At 37.9% G+C, this 17451-nt stretch overlaps 2 protein-coding genes and 3 gene segments (V, D, J or C); 3 read left to right on the top strand and 2 right to left on the bottom strand.

The window, feature by feature from the left end:
* Positions 1–11: 11 nt before the first annotated feature.
* LOC108246351 (angiopoietin-2) lies at positions 12–6955 on the bottom strand. The gene is made up of 7 exons (XM_017433849.3): positions 6900–6955; positions 5468–6682; positions 3988–4222; positions 2906–3040; positions 2390–2606; positions 1253–1448; positions 12–861 (listed from the first exon to the last, which is right to left on the bottom strand). Exons 2-7 carry the CDS (start codon positions 6101–6103, stop codon positions 703–705), a joined length of 1578 nt encoding a protein of 525 aa, XP_017289338.1. The 5' UTR covers positions 6104–6682; positions 6900–6955; the 3' UTR covers positions 12–702.
* Positions 6956–9436: 2481 nt separating this feature from the next.
* LOC108246358 (pro-opiomelanocortin) lies at positions 9437–11948 on the top strand. Its single transcript, XM_017433856.2, has 2 exons — positions 9437–9582; positions 10424–11948. Exons 1-2 carry the CDS (start codon positions 9466–9468, stop codon positions 10955–10957), a joined length of 651 nt encoding a protein of 216 aa, XP_017289345.1. The 5' UTR covers positions 9437–9465; the 3' UTR covers positions 10958–11948.
* Positions 11949–12377: 429 nt separating this feature from the next.
* Positions 12378–13131, top strand: LOC108246356. The segment is given in 2 exon segments: positions 12378–12636; positions 12727–13131. Coding segments are annotated over 2 exon segments (417 nt in total).
* Positions 13132–13942: 811 nt separating this feature from the next.
* On the top strand, positions 13943–14783 carry LOC108246363. The segment is given in 2 exon segments: positions 13943–14103; positions 14296–14783. Coding segments are annotated over 2 exon segments (360 nt in total).
* A 727-nt stretch (positions 14784–15510) lies between these two features.
* The window catches only part of LOC108242681, a 5704-nt gene continuing 3763 nt past the window's right edge, over positions 15511–17451 (bottom strand). The window contains 2 exon segments of the C gene segment in view: positions 15511–16005; positions 17042–17188. Coding sequence covers positions 15677–15934 — 258 coding nt within the window.

Genomic DNA, 17451 nt, shown 5'->3' with positions numbered 1-17451 from the left:
GTTGCGTGGATGTGTCTTTAATACATGATTTAGTGATGACAGTAAAGGGTTAAAGATGAAACAAAGCAAGGTAAACTGACATTGAATAGAAAATAGATTTTATTTCAACACATAAAATACAAATGCACAGTATTTCTCTGTTAATGTATGGCAATAATACTGTGTAAGCATTGTGTACAGAAGTTTTCAATGAACACCAGCTAAAACTGAGCATCCAGTCTGTTTGAAATGTTCAATAAAACTAAAAGGTTTTGACACTTTTCAGTAAATCTCATCTCTAATCATTCAGCTGCAGACAGAAGCTGAATAGCTTAGAAAGGAATTAAGGAAACTCGTTTATCTGCTTTTGAGATACAAATTTGACTTTTTAATTATTATTATTGTCTTTTAATGAGTATGTCATATTTAGGTAAATAACATTTTGCCTTTTGAATTCCTTCAGACCAGCCTGTGTCTTCGAGCAGCCTACTTTCTGACTACCCAAGCCTGTTTTTAAGATTCAGCTCCGTATTTGCGTTCAACTGCACCACATTAAAAAGGTTTTACAATTTAAAAGACAGACTGATCCCTTTTTTTTAAGGAAAAATCACCAATAAAGTGAATATTAAGCATGTGGTGCAATGACTTTTAGCAACAAAACAGCATATTCATGTTGTAGTAAATACTTCGTTGCACTTGTTGCTTGATGACGGCGCTGCGTTGCTATGGCGACAGACGTAGTGACGAAGCTGGTCTGAAGCCGCGCGGTCGAATCATCATGGTAACGGCCTTCAGAGAGTAGAAGTCCGAATCTTTCCAGGAGAACCAGACGATGCCATCCGGCCCCAACAAGTTGTTAGCCTTCAGAGAGTATCGGCCGCCCTGAAGGAAACAGTTCATCATTCTGTTTATATTTGCAATTAAAAAATACCCACAGTTTGGATAACTTGTGCCTGCTCCAAAAATAAATTGATACAAAATCATACAGATTGTTGAAGCACCTCTTGAAAGATTTCTTGCAGAACTGTTTTGTTTAGATCTGACAGAAATAGGCCCAATAAATTATTTAAACTGTAAATTAGAATCTTTTCCCCTTTACGTATTCTATTTTGATAATTTTCTTTTATGTGCTACATTTGAATTCACAGTTGTTCAGATCCAAATGCATCATCAGCACATATGGGGTGATGATATATTCTCAGACAGAACTCAGGCTCATGAAACACAAGTTTCTCTCCCAGAGGTGATGTGAATATGGCTCTGCCGGGTCTACCTTGTAGTAAACTCCATTAAGGTTGGCGTAGAAACACTGGTGGAACCACCAGCCGGAGTGGCTGATCTCAGCACAGATGTTGCCCGTGTCTGGTGTGCTGAAGCCGTGCTGGTCATGATACCAACCGAAGGAATCCTCCACCGACCCACTGAAACCAGACACATGGAGGCGATACTGGTTCTCCTCGCTGTCTATCCTGCAGCAGGAGGACAGGAAGACCAAATATCTGAGTTACCTGTAGCACTTTAACAAGTGTTTTATTTAAAAAGAGGAGAATGTGTTCCTACATGCATTTTAGAATATTAAGGTTATTTTTATTCATACCTTCATATGGTAGAAAAAATCTATTTCTACTTTGAGGGAAAATACTGACTTCAAAATAGTCTAAACTATTTTAAATTATGATAATGGTCATAAGTTTGCAGCATGATACACAAATGACAGACTGGTTAATCCCATCCTACAACATTACTCATGTATCAGTTCACAGTTAAAAAATAAATAAATGTTTAGAACCAGAGGAGCTTGTTCCCAGCTTGTAGGATCAGAAAAAGGCTGGTGAAGTTTCAGTAGTGGAACTTTATCTAATAAAGACAGTGGAAAAGGTCAACAGTTACAAGCATTTATTATTGTCTTGTCATAATTTTTAGTGTCATAAAACAATCAAGGTTTGATGCTAAAGTGAAACTTCACCTCATGGATGGTTTATTACACCGAACAAAATGGGAAATACCAACCATTGTTGTCCTGAGATATATTACATTAATGCCTTCATCAGTCCGATGAAGAGACAGGATTTATTCTGAAAATGGTCACTTTTCTGGTTACCTCCATTACAAGTTTACTGAGGCACGGTGCAGTTAATATCAGCTGATTGTGTGTCAAATTAGTCAGTTTCTGCAGCTATTGCCTGAAAAGGGCAATAGTACATCTCTGTCGTGAGCATCATTAGAACAACCACACAAAACATCACAATCAGAGCTTGTCAGAGAGTAGCACCTCCGGAGTCTGTTGCTCCATCCAAAACTTATCTAAAGGTCAGGAAATAAAACCAATGCTCCATCTATTACCAGCCCTTCAAAGTCCAGTGTTTCTCTCCCTTATTACTGTTTTTTCATCTGCAGTCTCAGTTTGTACCTGAAGGACCGGTACAGGGCGTGTTTGTGGGCATGGCTCCAGTCCTGCATGTCGATGCGGAGGCTGTAGTGGCCCTGATTGGACAGCAGGTACAGGTGCTGGTTGCCCAACCAGTGTTCTCCTTTAGGCTCACCAAAGCCGTTTCGATATTCGGACCAACCCCGATTGAAGCTCAGCGAACCGTCTCGCCGCCGCTGAAATACGGTCCAGCCCCCACCTGGGGTAACATATGTGTGTATATGAATACATTTAATGTAGCAATCCATCTGGCAAGCTCCACCTGCACAGGCTCATTTAACGGCTACGGATGTAATGGGTTATGTTTTACTGTTAGTAAGAGCACTGAGAATAAAACTAAAATGCTGAAAATAAACACTTTAAGTCTTTAAGTTCAGAGAATGGCAACATCCCAGCTGGAAATGAGTGTAAATCAACAAGAGAAAAAGGAGCAGTGCAGCAGATTCTTCATCTCCATCATCACTTCTCAGAGCAGCCATCATGAAAACTCCTTCTCACCGTCTGTCTCCATGTCGCAGAACACAGGAAAGGTGGTGGTTGGTGACATGACAATGGTGTAAACACCGGAACGACGAACGCCACTGTGATACAGAGACGCACAGTCTGATGGACAATAAGACACATAGTGTCCACCTGAGGGAGACAGACATAAAAAAGAAGGACTGTAGCTCCTGTCAACATCAAAACTGATTCATCTGTCTGCCCAGATTAATCATTGAGTTGATTGATCTTTTTGTAGTCTTACTGAGCATTAAAGTGAAGAGTCAGTTCTAAAAGAGCATCATGTAATAAAATATAACTGGAATACAGAAGCGAGCAGGACTTCAATGTAAAAACCACCATCTGCTACAGTTACATGACTTCTTGAACTGCAGGTTATGCTTATCATTGTCATGTAAATGTCTTTGCATTCTGCAGTTTATGTGAGATAAAACTATGAATTTAATAGAATTTTAAATCCATAATCTGGAAGGAAATTGCTGGGATTCTACTTAACAAGAACTAGTTCTCAAGAACTGAATAAATAAGCCACTGCAGTTGGGAAGTTGGATTAGAATGTGGAAAATTTAGAACCAGAAAGGAAGGAAATTCCCTCTAAAGACAAACTCTGACTCCTTGTGACTTATCTCAATATATAAAGCTAAAAAAAGAAGATTTGTCTTAAACTCTTTGTGCCAAAGAGGCAAGAACAGAACAGGCTTTGATGGCTGTGGGAAGTAGGGGTGAGGAGGGTGCGGCAGCATCCTCTAATGTTTGTAGGAGGACATCCTTGTCCATTTAAAAATGAATAAAAACAGATATCATTAGTTCTACATATGATTAAATTCTGATAATATGTTAATATTATTGAATTTAGTAAAGCTGATATATAAACCAGCGCTGTTATTGTTTATCTCTGTGCAAAACTTTACAGCTGCTTCAAACTCAAGTGGCCAGAGCAGCATTTGTTTAGACACTGTCTGTGGAAATTAAACAGCAGACTGTATTTTTGTAATGTTCATATTAAGATAAGACAACATGTGCTGCCAGTGACATCATGACAGTCATGAAACTCACCACTGCGCCTGTTGCATGTGTACCTGCTGACAGAGTGTCTCTCATGCCGAGAGGCGGCGTAGCTCTGATGACGTTGATTGTGCAGCCCGTGTGTTGGTTCACGTTCTGCATGGAGGCCGACAGGTTGCGAAGCTGTGCCTGCAGTTCGTACAGCAGCGCCGCGTGGACGTGAAGCAGAGTGTCGGCCTCGGCATGCCGCAGCTCCAGAAAACGCAAGCGCTCCTTGAGAGTCAAGTTTAATCTAATGTTGTCTTCAGCCTGTGGGACATAAAGACAGAACAGGGGGACACATTTATATTGGTGAAGGTATTTGATGTTCAAAAATAGTTAGCCTTCTGAAGTAAACAAGGTGACGCAACATGGTGCAGTGACAAGAAGGGCATATAATTAAAATTAATTAAATAAATAAAATTATTAATAGAACAAATCAATGTTTGTTGCAAATTCTATGCAAATGAAAAATCCCCCTGCTGCTCACCTTTTTAGGCAAGTTTATCTTTTGTCGTTTAACCTCAGTTTGTTCAAACGAGTTCAAAAGTGAACTCTAGTCTTTGCATCTTAATTTAGACACGATGCAGACTGTGTTTCCTGCAGCCCGGAAGTATCGTCTATCTATTAGGCAGACTCAGAAGGATTTAAGTCCAAAAGGTCTTCAGCTAATCCTGTTAGGATTCAGGGTTAAGGAGGACTTAAAGGGTGTCAAGACAGGGAGATAAAGTTAGACAGAGAGATAAACAAAGGCACAGATAAGCAAAGAAATACAACAAAAGAAGGATCTTTTTGTTTTACAAGAATGAATAATATCTTTTCAGCCATTATAATAAAAGCAACCAGAAAAATAGCAGATTCTAAAATTCAGTTCCAGTTTAATCTTCTTTTAACTTTGGGTAGATGTACTCTGACACTATGATTGTTAAAAAGCCTTCAAATTACTGCTTGTAATGACACTACCAAAGTGAATGTGTGGAATCATCTGACACTGGCAGTCTCACCAGAATATATATGAGATATTTGTCCACAATATTCTAGCTTCAAAATCCACAATTAAATCGCAAGATATAGTTTTTAAATCCTGCGAACTCTGGACTCCTGATCCTGACAATTCAACGATGACAGCAAAGTGGAAAAGTGTATGAAAAACATTGGTTCTTTGCCTGGTAGTCACACCTCTTTCCAGTGTTCCCTACATCCTGAGAAGTATTATTTGTAACATTTTGGCCAAAATTCTATTAACATATCAATATATCTCAACATTGCAAAGGAGTTTGAAAGACATGAAGAGAAACAGGTCACATCTTAGTGGAGAAATGAGGGAGAAAATCATTTTTTATCAGGGCTGACAGCAGGTGAATGCTGTTAAAGGAAAGCAAAGCAAGATGCTTTATCGACACAGCTTCCTTGGCAACTTTATATCTTCTATATCTGACGTCATGTCGTAGATCTTTTAAAAATAATGTCTTTAAAGAAATAAATACATTAGGTTTTTAAAGTTCATTCAGTCACCTGCATCTCCAGAGCCTTGACTCGATGCCGGTGGTTCCTCAGCTCCTCCTGCAGCTCTGACATCGTCTCCCTCAGCTCCTTCAGCTGCTCCTTCCTGTTCTGATTCTCGTGAAGCCAAAAGGAGATGTCATCTGTGCAGCGGAACATGTCCGGGCAACGTTTCTCTGTTGCCCCAACAGGAGGCAGCTTTGCCATTAGTCGACACTGGCCATTAGGGCTCAGCTGGCTGCTGTACTCACCGCACTCTGTTACCGAAGTACCAATGGTTTGGTTTAGAGTTTGGTTGGGGCCATCATCATCGGTGCCAATGCTGTTGCTGTGGATCATCGCCGAGTTGTCAGGGGTCAGGTCAAAGTGTGTTTCCAGGACTGATGTTGACGGATGCCAGTCAGCATCCTCATAGTTGCCTTTGGTTATATCAGGAACATTCCAGTTTGTTTCCATCTGCATGTCTGGTACATCCCTGGGTGAACGGATGTTAATGTCCAGTCCTTCCTGCTTTTCTGTGGGAGTTTCATGGTGAATATCCTCCTGAACATCAGAGTGTTCCCCTGAGCCCATAAAGTCAGCCATGACAAGCTGGAAACCCCAGCCAGTAAAGAAAACAAAAGTCAGTAACATTGATTCCAACTTCATCTTGAAAATGAAGGAAGTCTCGGTTTTTAGGTGTTGTTGACTGTGATCCACAGAAAGTCCAAGTCAGCAGCAGATTCAGGTTTCAGATTCAGCTTCATTGTAACAAGAGCAAGTCCAGATTGTGTTTAGAGTTAAGTGTTTTTGGTTATCTTTGATTTCCATTGGTGCAGAACTAAAAAGTATGAAGTTTATTAAACTTTGTGGGAATTCTTGGCTACAAACTAAAGAGGAATGAGTTTCAGGTGCAAAAGTAAAGCCAACACAAATCTTTGATCAGAAAGATTCAACTCTTCAAACTATAAAACATGTTTGACTTTCTACAGGTCCCTGAGACGCTAACTCCATCCCAACTTCCCACATTTGTTTGTGACATTAGTTCTAGGTCTTGTTTCATGAACCGTGTTGGTAATTTTGTTTATTTATGGCTCCATTTGGACCAAAATACACAACAAAGCAGGGCGTGTTTCAGGGTGGGTCATTTCCCTCAGGGCTTATGTGGTTTCTACGGTTCTCTGCCAGAACCACAGCATGCTCATAACATCCAGCTTTAAAGAACAGGAGCCAAAGGAACTCTACAGGCTAAAGAGAGAGAGAGAGAGAGACCCAGCAAAATGTAAAGCTTAAAAACAGAAAAAAGTAAAAATTCTGCATTTGCAAATTAAAAACTGAAAATGCAGAAAAACAAAAAAAACCCATAAAAACAGATGCTAAAACAGAAAAAATACAATAAATAAATTTAAATTTGTATTTAATTCTAGATCATTTGAAACTTTCCATGAAAGAAGAGCAATCTTACCTGTTGTCACGTCCCAGTTCTGAACTCAGCTCAACGGAAGAGAATCAAGACAGTCGGTGAGACTGTGTGTGTGTGTGTGTGTGTGTGTGTGTGTGTGTGTGTGAGAGAGAGAGAGTGAGTGTTGCATGAGTGTTTGTGTGTTTGCGTAGGTTCAGCACCGGGTATGACATCTTATCCCGATAATCTGCTAAAAGGATTGGCAGCCACTGAACTGAGATGTAATAAATTACATTAAGGAGCTGAGTAATCTGAGTACAAGTTACAGTAACTGCACTACTGCAGGTGCAAAAGACAAAATTAAAACGATACAGAAAATAAAATAAATAATTTGTTTAAAATATCTTGGTTCTTGATTGCTTCTTTGTAGTGATGTCTTTGTCTCTCGTGCTTCCAGGTGTGTATTTTATTATCAGCTCTAATCGTTGTTTAGGTGAAGCAAGTTGAAATACTTTCAGTGTGAAAAATTACCCTGAGATTTATCAATATTTGTGTGTGACAGAGTTAACACAACAGCTGCTCCAGCAGGAAACAACATATTTTATGCACATGGAGCACAAACAGCTAAACATTAATATTATTTAGTATAACTAAGATTATTTGATGTGCTTGCAGCGATGACATCATTTGAAAGTAATAAAAGTCAGCAAGACGACATTACACAACTTTCTAAATTTTTATTATTATTAAAACACCAACAATCCTTGGATGTCCCAAATTAAAATTCTTTTAGGATGAGTTTGAACATTTAGAGTTTTCATCAGTTCAGTTTCTCCCGTTTGTTTGTTATCTGGACAACTAAAGACACTAACGGCAGCATCTGCTGTTTTTTGGGTTTGATCGATTAAAGGACATCCTAAAAGTATAAACATGAAAATGTACAACATTTAAAAAAGTAGAATGTTAGAAAAGCTATCTGTGAATGAAAAGTCAGTAAACTTCAGGCACAAATTGACTGACGGAAAAAAAAACAAAACTGCAGGACTTTGTGGACAAAATGCCCCCATTATGTTGTTTGTTTGAATCAAACTGAAGTTTTTTTTATAATATCTCCATTTTGCTCTTATTTCCCTCATGACATACTAAAGACTTGTCTGAGTAATGGACTGAATGTCCCAAGGTCACTGCTACACACTAATGGGTTTATATTTACCTTCCTGCCTCTGGAGCTGCTCAGGTTGTTCCATTAGAGAAAAAGAACTAAAACATTAAACTTTTCAATCCCCACAGATCTACGGTATGTTAGAGCATTTATTTTAGAAGACATTTTATTGACATCCAAAGTGCTGCTTGCATGACTTTATTTTCTTTCTACATTAAAGCAGCTGTATTTAATGAACAATACTGTATATGCAACAAGTCCTCCAATCTAAACATGAAGCAAGTCTTATCGAGGAACAAATCCTAATGGAATACACACCACAATAAATGTCTTTGGCTTAGTTCAGAAAAACGACATTATTTGGGTTTCATTCAAGCTCCCAACAACTGGGTGTTATAAAATCTATAAAAATATGGTATAAAATTCACATGAATTGATCTTAAATTTATATAAAATGACCAAAAAGATATATAAATTAGTCTAATATCTATAAAATTGGTCTAAAATCTATATAAATTGGTATTAAACCTATATAAAATTATGCAAAATCCACATGAATTAATGTAAAACCTAATAAAAAATGTCTGAAACTGATATGAACTGGTATTTATCTTCAGTCATGGCTGAGCTTTTACATTTCTTACAAGACTTTTGTGCAGCTGGAAAATATTTTCAGAGGTATTATTTGTTTCTTTCCGTCTCAGAGATGAGTGATGATGCAGTTAGTGGGGATGAGCATGTTTGAATGGATAGAAAAGAAGGACATCTAATTTATGGCCAAAAAAAAAGAAGTGGTGTATGTTTGAGAGTACGAGTGAAAAACTGATGGGGAGAGGTAATAACGTCATCATATGTTTGCGTGTCCTTGGCTGGAAGAGTATAAAGTCAAGGATCGATCACAACTGGAGACAACAGCAGAAATCTTTGTTGGAAGGAAAAACAAAAAGACGAGCAGCAGAAAGAGGGCAAAAAGACAGAAGGTTAGTATTTTTCTGCTCTTGTACTTTCAAATGCAAGTTTTAATTAAAACAAAGAAAAAAGAGATTAACAAAAATTCTACTTTTGCTGTGCAAACCAAAAGTTATTTTTAGGGTTTTATTTATTTTTTTCTCTTGTAGCAGGAAAATAATTTCAGAAGCCAAAAATCATGACATGTTTTACTTATTTTTGCATATAATTTGTTGCAATCTTTTAGGATTGCATGTGTTTTGAGTTTAGATAAGCCTGGTTTTTATTGTTGTAATTTTTGAACACTGCTCAGTTTTTAGTTGTTTCAAGTTGTGACAAGAGTTTAACATACAATATGTTTATACAATTCATTTCTGAGGTCTGAAAACACTCTGAATTACAAATGTCTCACATGTTATTTTAAAATGTCTCAAACTGTAAGAATTCAGCTAAACTGACCATTTTAGCTTGTACCATGACAGGCTTTTATTTTGAAAAACTGCCACAGATCACAGGAGAATGCATCCTGTGCTGCTATTGGTTGCTGCTGCCTTAGTGGGCGTGGTCAGAGGAGCACACAGTCACTGCTGGGAGCATCCCAGCTGCCAGGAGCTCAACTCTGAGAGCAGCATGATGGTAAACAGCCACACACACACACACAGAGATCTGATCAGCTCAATCCTGCTTTTCTAACCATTAGACCAAACGTCACATTCTGCATGGTTTCTGTGTGCAAAATCTGAAGACGCCATCATCAGAGTCAGTGAGGCTCTCTGAGAACACCTCTACTGTTCCCATCAGGAGCTACGGGACATTCTAATTAATCCTAACTCTCAGAAAAGTAATCATTGCATATATATCTACAATTCATCTAAAATTCTGTCATGATTTTTGGTTTTGGTGTGCGATCCCAATATTAAGAGTGGCCCTCACCTGGCCACCGTTTTGAAAAACGTATATGTGCTCTGTTCAGTCTGCTGTCTGTTTGAACAGGACGGCAGAACTGAAGAGTCCCCTTTTTGACAATCATGTCAATTATAGCTTATAAAATACCAGGAAGCATTTGGTCAGATGGAGACCTAACACATTGGTATTCAGAACAGGAGGCAATTATCTCACCAGGAACATCCTCAGGAACCAAAAAAAGAGGAAAAGCCAAAAGTTCGAAGTTAATTAGATTTGAATCTGTTGTGTTCTGAGGTCTACACGGTGAATGCATTTATGCTGCCTGTGTTGCGTTGTTACTCCTTGTCACTGGATGGCGCAGAAGTGCAGAAGAAGAATGAGACTGAAGCAGTACAGTAATGGCATCTGACCTGTTAGCATGCATATAATAAAGTTTATCAGTTTTACCTAGATGTCTTCTTATTTCATTTACAACCATCACAACTGTATCCTGACTCACTTTTCTCGTTTTCCTCTTTGTTTCGTCAGTTCAGTGAGGCTATGAATCCATCTTCTCTCCTTTGTCCTGCAGGAGTGCCTCCAGCTCTGTCAGTCTGATTTGCACAAGATGACCATCGTCCTTGCCAACGTCCATCTTCAGCCTCTTCCTTCCTCAGACTCATCAGACCCCCTTTCTGTTTTACCCTCCTTCTCCTTCTCCTCGCCTCAGGCCAAACGCTCCTACTCCATGGAGCATTTCCGTTGGGGGAAGCCTCTTGGGCGAAAGCGGCGCCCAATCAAAATCTTCACAGGGAACAGTGCTGAGGAAGAGTCAGCTGAGCTGTTCCCTGGAGAGACGAGAAGACGGGAGCTCTCCAGGGTACTGACAGCAGCTGAGGATGAGGAGAAGGCGGCAAAAGAGGAGACAGAGCAGCTTTCCAATGAGCTCCATGATAAAAAAGATGTCCCGTACAAGATGAAGCACTTCCGCTGGGGAGGCCCATTGGCAAGCAAACGCTACGGGGGCTTCATGAAGAGCTGGGAGGAACACAGCCAGAGGCCTCTGCTCACGCTCTTTAAAAATGTCATTAACAAGGATGAACAGGAGGAGAAGAGAGAGCAGTGAGGAAGGAGGAGGACAGGGAAACAACAGAAGAAGAGAACAACACTCACATTTCATCTGGCATACTTATCCTACAACTATTACTCTTTTAGTCATTAGCTTTAAAATGATCCAGTCAAGGTTTTCTCCAATCCTTTAAACAAGAAACATCCACAACTACAATCGCTCATCTCTAGACAGGTGAACAAAGAGTTTAACATTAACACAAGAAACCAGAGGTGACAAGCTAAAGCCATAGCTGGTTTTGGCAAAAATACAGTCATGTTTAAGATACAGGGATCGGTCCTGACTTGTATTCAAATTTGACTCATTCAGTCCTTAACCCTACAGTTGTTTTGATTTACTAATTATTCCTATGAAAGATTCTAAAAGAGGATAAAATCATCAGAAAACAAGTTGTTACTCATTTAGCCACAAGAGGGCAGTAGTTGCATGTGGCTTGAGGGAACTGACAACATTCATGTCAGAGATCTGGACACAATAAAGACAATTTATTAATTCAGTAAATATCTTCGCCAGCTGTTTTGTCAGCAGAAAGGAAAAAAAGGACTCTAACTGGACAAAATAGATCAGATTTTATTAAATAATCTTTTGCTTCTTTCTCAGAACATGAATGGAGGACACTGAGAGTGGGACATGATGCTAATGAGGAGATGTTGTAAAGTGCAGTCATTAAAAAATCTCTGGCTGCATCAGATTTCCATTCAAACAGCAACAACAATAAAATTTCCCTCAGTTTATAATAAGGTAATCGTCTGTATTTATTCCTGACTTATAAACTGATAGTTATTTTGAATAGATTTTTATTATTTATTCGATATGAAGCCTAAAAAGAAGAGTAACTTTGGCCCTTTTAGGTTTGAAGTAACTCTTTCTGTTCTGTTTTCAAGCCCAAATATGGTCACCTTTTGCAAAACTGGATAAAGACAAGGTTTTATATTTTATTTCATGTAAAAAGCAACCTGTAAATGACACAAAAATAAATAATATATTTGCAAGCACACCATGTGTTGTGATTATTTTTCTATATAAGCAGTGAGCTGATTTCTCAACAATAATAATAAAAAAAACTCATCCACTGTGTCATAAACTCATTTAAGTGTTTTTAATAAACCTCTGATTGTAGACACAGATAAATCTGGCAACTAATTTATAAAATAGATTTGTTGTATTAATTTATGAGTTGTATTTACTTTAAAAACTTTAGAAAGAATCAAAAAGTAGTGAATAACCTTGACATCATCAACATGAAAATAGAATATAAAGCTTACATTCAGACATTTATCTTCAGCTTTAATAGTTCTGTGATCAACTGTTGAATTAATAAAGTGATAATTAAATAAAACACAATATTTTCTGAAATTTCTCTACAAAACAATGTTGCCAAAGTATTTCTGGAGCTATAGAAACATATCTTGAAAAAGAAAAAAAGGTTATTTGATAAACAGCATCATCATATTGATCCAACATCCAGTTGGAGTGTGAAGATTTCCATAGAGAGCCTCTTTGCATCAGCAGCTCCATGCTCCAGTGCTCTGGGAGAGTTTATAGTCCTGAGAGTTGAACCCTGGATGACTGACAGCTGTCCTTCATGACAACAGAAGACACAGAAATCCTCCTCATCAAAAACATGACTCTGACCTGCGTCCTCATCTGGACTCTCCTCTGCTGCTGCTTCACAGGTAAAGTCCAGAGAATCAAACTCCTCTCCTCTGTGAACATCTGTCCCTCTGAAATGAAGCTGCTTTATGTTTCTGTCTCTGTGTCCTCAGAGTCCAGAGGACAGGTCTCAGTGACTCAGCAGCCTGCAGCAGTGAGCTCTGCTGTTGGAGGATCCGCCACCATCAGATGTAAAACCAGTCAGGATGTTTATGGCAACAACCTGTTAGCCTGGTACCAACAGAGAGATGGAGAGACTCCCAAGCTCCTTATTTACTATGCCAGCACTCGAGCATCAGGGACTCCAGCTCGTTTTACAGGCAGTGGATCAAACTCTGACTTCACTCTGACCATCAGTGGAGTTCAGGCTGAAGATGCTGCAGTTTATTACTGTCAGAGTTTTCATGTTATCAACAGTCAGTATGTGTTCACACAGTGAAAAAGCATCGTACAAAAACCTCCTTCAGTCTGACTGAACAGAAACTGAAGTGTTTTCTGCAGCTGGAATCTGCTGCAGAGACTGAAACACTTCACTTAACACACACAAACTGGATGTGTTAAGTCCTTCTTTTAAACACTACAATAACAATTAAAACAAATTCTAAAAATAATGTTTATGTTATAGTTTGCTGAAAACTTTGGAAAAAAGTTGTGGATATGACTTTCAATCCATATTTTATTAAATCTTTGAAAATCTATAATGGGCTATAATAAAATATTTTTCTGTAAAAGGCAAAGTTCATTTTATCATAAAGCAATTCCTAAATGGTAATAATTCAAAAAGATTTCTATATCAAAATTGTTTTAGAGATAATTAAAAGAACAGGACTCCTTTACCTGATTTACAGTTTTTATACTGATTTATAATTAGAAATTATAATGTATTTATTTAATTATTAGCCTTTTTTAGCCAGGCAAGTCCCACTGAGAGCTCAGATCTGTTTTTCAAGGGAGGCCTGGACCTGAAGGCTGCCTAACATTTATGTTTTTAGACAGGATAAGCAGGATGTGTATCATTTATCATTATAAATGACAAATTATTATATAAATTATAAGTTATTTTTGTGTTGTTCAGAAAAAAGCATTGATTTAATAAAAAAAATATATATATATAATGATTTTTTTGTGTATTATTTAGTTTTTGTCATTTCAGCCCGTTCACTAAGAAGGGATGATATCCTGCATGATAAACTGATTAAAGTCTAAATATGAATTAAATTAAAATACACAAAATGCAGATGAAGCTTCCTGTTTACACATAGCTTAATGAGATCCATTTGTTTATTTTACAGGAGGATTTTACCAGCAGTGAGGAGGAAACATCCTGACTCTGTGTGTTTGCATGTGTGTCCTGCCTCTCTGCTCCCAGCTGTTAAGAGCTCAGTGTTGATCAGTGGCTGTCCAGGTCTTTCAGAGACACTGACACACCGGCAGCACAATGATGATGTCACTGACTCTCCTGCTGACCACCCTGGGGCTCCTTGTTCACGGTGAGACTCTTTTTTTGCAAAACCTAATCAGGTTCATCCTGTTATTTTTCTATGGCAGAGAAACACTAAAACAAGCATCAACGGCTTTCCATTTTTCATTTTTAATGTCAGACAAATGAGGTCTTCTGTTTTGATCATCTTACAAATGTGGGTTTGTCTCATCAACTGTTTTCCTTTTTTCATAATTTGCAGGTTCATCAGAAGAAATCACCCTGACTCAGACTGCTGGAGCTCAGTCTGCTGTTCCAGGACAGACTGTTTCTATCAGATGTAAATCTGACAGACTTATAGGTGATGACATCAACTGGTATCTCCAGGAGGATGGAAAAGCTCCTAAACTTCTGATTTATGATACCACAGCTCGTCAGTCTGGTGTTCCAGAGCGTTTTCGTGCAAATGCCCAGCAGACTGATTTCACTCTGACTATCAGTGGAGTTCAGACTGAAGACTCAGGAGTTTATTACTGTCAGCAGCATAACAGCCTCCCGTTCACACAGTGATACAACGTCGTACAAAAACCTCCCTCAGCTGGAGAGGAACTGATCTGACTCAACAGCTGCACTGAGACCAAAACACTAAAACCTTTAGGGTTAAACTTGTTCAGATAAAATATTCTTTTTTGTTATATTTCTTTTATTTAGCAAATTGTTTTACATATGCTAATTTTTTGAGACATGGAAAAACCATCACTAAGGTTGTGTGAGTTATGATCAGTAAAACTAAATTAGAACAAAACAAATCTGATAAAATTAACTTTTCAGTTCATCACTATAAGTGCTTAAATCTACTGCAAGCAGATCATTTAAATAGTTTATCACTAATAAAGATTTAACTGTATTTTTTGTTTGTATTATAGCCTAATGACCTGAAATAAAATATTTAAAGCTCTTCAAGCCTCTTTTTGAAGAATATTTGAAAAACGACAGAACTAACTTCAAACATTTGCTCCTGCTCAGGATTTACACCCTGAAGACTGAACATACAGTAATACTGAAAGAATCTGTTCGTAAAGGATGTCATGATTAATTGTTTTATGCTTTAACAGTAAACATTTGCTTGTAATATAAAAACCCTTATTTTCTCTGATTCTTGTTGATAGAAACATATTTATGCTGATGATGTCCAACTTCATTGTTTTGGTACAAAATCTTCTTCTTTGCTAAATGTTTTATCACATGTTCAACAAACTTCTCTGAGAAAAGTTAATCTAACAGTAATTTATCAAATATTTATATAAAGTGAAACATAATTTCATATGAAGATGAACTAAGCAGGTGTGCAAAAATCTGGCAGATGTTCTGATCAACAAAAACATATATATTTTTAAATTTTATTGTAAATGTATGATCAGACTGCATCTTCTATATTTTACCTTGATAAAATAAAATAAAACTGGAGACAAAAAGATGATGAGTAACTATTTATTGTTTGGAGATTGTGAATACAAAAACAATATGATCAACATTTCAAAACAAACACAATAAAAGAAGAAGAAGAAAATAATGAAGAGAGAACAAGCTGCAGAGTGAGAGCAGTAAGAGAGTAAAGCTCGTATCAGAGGGAGGGAGTCAGCTCAGTCCTGGGAGCACTGGTCCCTCCTCAGGGTCTCTGTGAGGGGAGTCTGGGAGCCCTGGGTGGCCTCACAGCTCACAGAGCCCACCTTCCTCCACTGGTCTGCAGGGAGCCTCAGGGTGCTGCTCCAGCTGTAGAGGCCGTCCTTCTCCAGCACCCCGGGGCTCCTGCTCTGCTCCCAGCTGCTGCTGCTGCTGCTGCCGTCCACCCTCCAGGACAGACTCCAGTCTGAGGGGAAGCCCTTGTTGGCCAGACACATGAGGGTGACCTTCTCCTGCTGCAGCTCCTCACTGGAGGGGGGCAGCACCGTCAGGATGGGAGTGCTATCACCTAGGAGACACCCATCACATTAGAGAACAGGAACCACAAAGCTGCAAACTGACACTCAGTTACAGTCAGAGAGTGAATTTTCTATGTTGGGAAGTTTCTGCCAGATGTGTTCTGCTTCAGCAGTCAGTCACTCACACAATGTTTCACTTCCCTTCAAGAAACCACTGATGGAAATCAGCTCAGAGACAATTACTGTACAACCTGTCCTGAAATGTTTTCATCTGACCTTTGAAATAAAACATTTCTCTAAACTACAGCAAACAGTTTTAGATTAACTTTATTATGAAGAAATTTCTTCAGACAATTTGAAATTTTGTACAAACTATCAGAATAAGTTGATCAGAGTATAATTTATTTTCTTGTCCTGTCCCTATAAAGTTTAAGATTGAATATTAATTCAGCTGTAGTTATGGTATTACACTATTAATAAATATTTACAGAAAAAAGTATATTTTATCAACTACACTCATAAAAGTGTTTAACTTCTCCTTCACCTGTACCATCACTCTGAGATCTTTTTCTCATGAATTATTCAGAATGTGTGGCATAAATCAAGTAATAAAAACAAATAAATCATTTTCTACATCCAACAGATCATATATATACATTTTAAAGACTCGAATATAAATTCTGTTTACAATAAAATATGGAATAAACTTACTTCCAACATCCAGTCTGGTTCCTCCACCGAACGTGTACCACAGTGATACAAACTGACTGAACCGTCGTACAAAAACCTCTGACTGCAGAGAGACACGGCTCTCTGACTTCAACACACTGAACTAAACCTACAAACCCAAGTTAACCATAAAAACAATCAGAAGATAAATGTATCTGTCTGTCCATTCCAGTATCCTAAATTTAATTGTGTTTTTAGTTTTTGAATTTATAAAATACTTTTGCATCAGTTGTCATTCATACAGTAACTTTGCAAAAAAGTCAATATATGTATGTCTATAGCTTCTGTAAATAACAATAAAAGAAAAACAGAAAAGATATTACTAAAACACCAAACAACATCTTATGTTTAACTTACTTCCAACATCCAGTCTGGTTCCTCCACCGAACGTGAGCCACAGTGATACAAACTGACTGAACCATCGTACAAAAACCTCTGACTGCAGAGAGACACGGCTCTCTGACTTCAACACAACAAACTCTACAGTCTCAGTCTGCAAAACAGCTGCACACAAGAAAAACAGATTTATTAAAATTGAAAAAGAAGAACATTACCTTTTTGTCTTAAATAAAATAATAATAAAGAAAAAAATTTGTAATCAAAACTTACTGCTCTTAAAGTAAAGTGAATCAAAAACAAAGATTCATGGAAAAACATATTCTATGGCAGAATTATAAGGAGTCCAACCAAGTAAGAATAAAATCAAGTTTGATAGAATATAAATCATGATAAACTGACTGATTAAACAATTAAAAGCATCATCAAAG

Source organism: Kryptolebias marmoratus, linkage group LG5, assembly GCF_001649575.2.
Source record: "Kryptolebias marmoratus isolate JLee-2015 linkage group LG5, ASM164957v2, whole genome shotgun sequence".
Classification (NCBI taxonomy): Eukaryota; Metazoa; Chordata; class Actinopteri; order Cyprinodontiformes; family Rivulidae; genus Kryptolebias; species Kryptolebias marmoratus.
Note: the sequence above shows the minus strand (reverse complement) of the source record. Positions and strands in the feature narration are given on the sequence as shown.